At 70.4% G+C, this 3,909-nt stretch overlaps 1 protein-coding gene across 1 annotated transcript in view; it reads right to left on the bottom strand.

Annotated features, from left to right (window-relative positions):
* KCNQ4 (potassium voltage-gated channel subfamily Q member 4) overlaps positions 1–3,542 on the bottom strand; it is a gene marked incomplete at both ends in the record, with an annotated part of 11,202 nt that extends 7,660 nt beyond the window's left edge. Inside the window, one exon of the mRNA XM_079546127.1 lies at positions 3,298–3,542. Coding sequence (XP_079402253.1) covers positions 3,298–3,542 — 245 coding nt within the window. The remainder of the gene's footprint in view (positions 1–3,297) is intronic.
* Between the last annotated feature and the right edge of the window lie 367 nt (positions 3,543–3,909).

Here is a 3,909-nt window from a genome sequence, read left to right as displayed (position 1 = left end):
TATTAATTAAAACCCATCGCGGGGGGGGGGGGGGGGGGGGGGAGCCCTGCTTGGAGAAGGCGAATCTCCTCGCATTAATCTTCATTAGAGCGGCCTCGGCCATATGCTGCCGGCTGCACGGGAGGGGATGGAGCAGGTGAGCTGGGAAAGATGCTGAGGTCGGTGAAAACGGCGCTGGGGGCAGCCCTGGTTGGCAAAGGGCGACGTGGGTTGAGGGGGGAACCTGGATGAGGAGGAGGAGGAGGAGGCAAACAGCTCTGCTACGGCCCCCGGTGCCGGGCAGGAAAACAACACGCGGTGCCAACAGCTCGGCGTGGGGACGCACAGCCCCACATGGGCTGACCCACACTTGTGGGGAAGGGGTCAGGGTGGGACAAAGCCAGCCGGCGGCACGGGGGGGGGGATGGGGATGGGGTCGGCGCTTCGCTGCTCCGCGCGGCCCCGTCAGCTCAGCCCGGGCTGTATAAACAGCACGTCCTATAAATCCACCCCGCAGCCTTCCAGGAGAGCCGGGCAGGCGTCCTGTCCGCCCCGGGATATAAATAACCGCGCTGTTTGCAGCGTAACCATGGCACGGCCGCCCGCCCCGCGCTGCGATGGGACGGGGGACGCAGCCGCCGCTCCCCAGCGGCACACGGGGCTCCTCGGCCGAGCTCTGCCCCTTCGGTGCCCACCGGTGGGGTGGGAGCCCGCAGCCCCGGCAGCTTTGGTGCGTCACCCCACGGCTGAGCCCCACACCTCACCCCGGTTGGTCGCTGCGGATGCTTCGCACGGAGCGGCCACGAGCCCCACGGGTGGCTGCACAGCCCAGCATGGAGGGCTTTGCTGGGGACCTTGGGGACACGGGGACGTGAACGCCACCGGGGCCCAAACCCGTGCTGAAGGCGGCAGCAAAAGGGGAAATTAGGAGAAAAAAAAAAAAAAATGAAAAGGCAATCAATGCAGAGTTTCATGTTGCGCCATCGTCGCTTAATTTTACGCCCCAGCGACAGCGCGTCGGGTTCAGGAACTGCTGCGCCGGCGGCTCCGTGCGGGCGCTGCCCCAAAGCGGCTCCCATTTCACAGCCGGGCAAGGTGAGCGCAGCCCGGGGGCGGCCCCAGTGGGGGGCACAGCCTCCCCCCGGCCTCGGCACCCATCCCGCCGCCACCGCCTGAACGCGGGAGTCGGGATGGGAAAGCGTTCCTCCTGCCGAAGCCCCACGTGAGACGCCCGCGGTCGGGGATGAGCGCCGCGTTAAACCTCGGAGCCGATTTGGGAGAGGCTCTCAGCAGCGCCGAGCGGGGGACGAAGCCATTTCCCTGGGATTGCTGCGCTCTGCCACGTGCTCGGCGTCGAGCTGAGCGGCCAAAAGCTCTGAGCGCAGCGGCAGCCCCCGGCGTCGCAGGGAAAGCGCTCGTCCTGCTGCCTTCCCCATCAGCAGCGCCTGTCCCAACCAGCGCCCCCAGCGCCACGTCCAGCGCCGCGATCGGTGCTGCCGCCCCCAAAGCTGCCCGTCCCCGTGGAGCAGCAGCACCCGGAGCGCCGCTCCCCGGCCTGAGCTCTGCGCGCTGCCCCCGATGCAGCGCTGCACGCAAAGAGGAGGCTGAAAAAGGAAGCCTGCATTTGCCTCTGGCCGTAAAGCTTTAGGTTAAGGCTCCAGTCACGCTCCCAGATTTTCTCTGTAAGCTCCGGGGCCAGAAGCTCTGGTAGAGCTGCACCGGGAGCCCGGGCACAGCGCGGCCCCAAAGCCAGGGCACGGAGGGATGGGAGCGGCCTCGCTGCAGGCAGGGCCGGGGCTGCAGAGATGGGGCGGTGACAAATCCCCCCTGCGATGTGCACCAACAGCGGCTCAGATGGAGCTATTCAGGATCAATTCGGCAGCAGAAAGGGACGAACTTCTCCAATAAGGGGTCTCAGCTCAGCCCTGCTCAACCGCTCGGGGGGGAGGGGGGAGCGAAGCGCTTTGCTTCGCAGCAGGATTCCTGTGTTAGCGCATCTTGGTGTCAGAGCCGGGCTGCGGGGAGCTGCCATCATTCTGGGATGGATCCACGGACTGCGGCACCGCTGTGCCCCGATGTCCCCGAGGAGACGGGTTTGAGCCCTCCTCGTTCACAGACCAGCACTCGGACACGCAGGGTTCGCTCCCGCAAACGTCAGCGCCCAGTGAAAGCCTCATCTCCATCTGAGGGAGGGGGAAACGGGGCAGAGCCGCGAGCTGAGCTCCGCTCCCAGAAAGGCTCCATCCAACGTGAGCCCCGCAGGGCGCTAAGGGAGGGCCGGGTCGTGGCCATGGGCTGGCAGGGATGGGGCGGCTTGGAGCCACGCACAGCCCCAGCAGGTAAACCCACAGGAGCCCCACAGTGCCACCGACCCAACGTGCACCTCACATCCAGCGCTGCGTGGTTGTTTCTGGGGAAAACGCACCGAGGAGGATCCCTGTGCCAAAGCCCGGCGAGCACCCAAAAGCCCGACCCCCCCACCTCTCTTTCCATGGGGTTTCAGCTGCCATCCTTAATTACAGCTCTTTCGAGGGCAGCGTTTGCAGCGCAGGTATTATTTCCGAAGCACAGCGCGGGGGTGTGAGGAGCAGCGCAGCTCCCCGGGGAGCTCAGGTGCGCGGCGATCAGGTGACGGGCGGCCCGCACGGCTCCGTGCGCGCACTTCGGCGAGACCCACTTTCCAAAGCGGCCGCCTTTCTCACGGCACGGCCGGGCAGGAGAGGCAGCATCTCCCCGCATCACCCCGTCGTGCCGCCGCAGCCGCCCGGAGCGTTTCGGACCCCCGGCGCAATCGGCGCACGCACGGCTCGGCTCTGTCGGAGCGGCCCGACGCGCGGCGGGGAGCGGACGTGAGCCCGGAGCATCCCCGTCCGCAGGGCGATGCCGTAACGCCGGGCTCGTAACGCTCCGGGCTTCGGTGCCCGCTGCCACCCTTCACACGCAGCTCTGGGCACCGCAGCCCCACGGCGTCCCCACGGCGTTACCCAAAGCCGCCGTCCCCACCCCACGGGCGCAGGCGGGGACTCTCGCCGTGCTTCCCCCGCTGCCGCCAACCCCCAGTCCTACCCCGACCCCTCCTCTCATTTTTGGGTCTCCCCCCGCGCCGGGAACCCGGGACGGGACGGGGCCGGAGCGGGACGGTGACCGACGGGCGCCGCGTTCGGAGGAGCTCCCGGGGCTCAGCCGCGCTCCGCACGGACCCTCCCGACCCACGGCCCGGATTCCCCCCCCCCCCCCCGACCTCCGGGAAAACTTCGGTAAAAGCACCGCCGCCCCCCGCCCCGGGAGCGAAGGGGGTCCCGCACGGCCGGCACTCACATGAAGGCGTGGTACACGAAGGCCCACCCGCGGGGCCGCTCCAGCACGTTGTAGAGGCAGTTCTGCAGTCGGCGGCGGCAGCTGCGCGCGGTCCCAGCGGGGCGGGAGGCGGCCGCGGGGCGCGGAGCCGTCGGTCCCCCCCGACGGTTGAGGGGAGCGCTGGGAGGGGGGGTTCCGTCCTCGCTGCGCACCGCCGTCAGCGCTGCCCCCCGCCGCCCCCCGCCGCTCCGCGCCGCCCCGGCCATGGCGCGCCGCCCCGCTCACCGCCCCGCCGCCTCCCGCCGCATGGCCCCGCGCTGCGGAGCGCTCGGCTCGACCCGTCCGTCCCGTCCCGTCCGTCCCGCCCTCCCGCGGCCGCTGCCCGCCGCCACCTGCCTTTAGCCGCCCCTGCGGGCCCTCCCCCGCCGCTCCCCTCGGCCCGCCCCGCAGCACCTGGCCCCCGCCCCCGGCACCGCCGCGATGGGCGCCCGCGGGGGGCGCGGCTCCGACCGGGGCGGAGGGGAGGGGGATCCCCGCGGGGTGACGCTGCTCCGAGGGCCCCTGCTGACCCCGCGTCGGGCGGGGAGCGCGCGGTCCCGGGGGTGGGGAGCGTCCCGGAGCGGCCGTCCCACG

This window comes from Tetrao urogallus (genome assembly GCF_951394365.1).
Source record: "Tetrao urogallus genome assembly, chromosome: 23".
Lineage (NCBI taxonomy): Eukaryota > Metazoa > Chordata > Aves > Galliformes > Phasianidae > Tetrao > Tetrao urogallus.
This window is presented reverse-complemented; position numbering and strand designations above follow the sequence as displayed.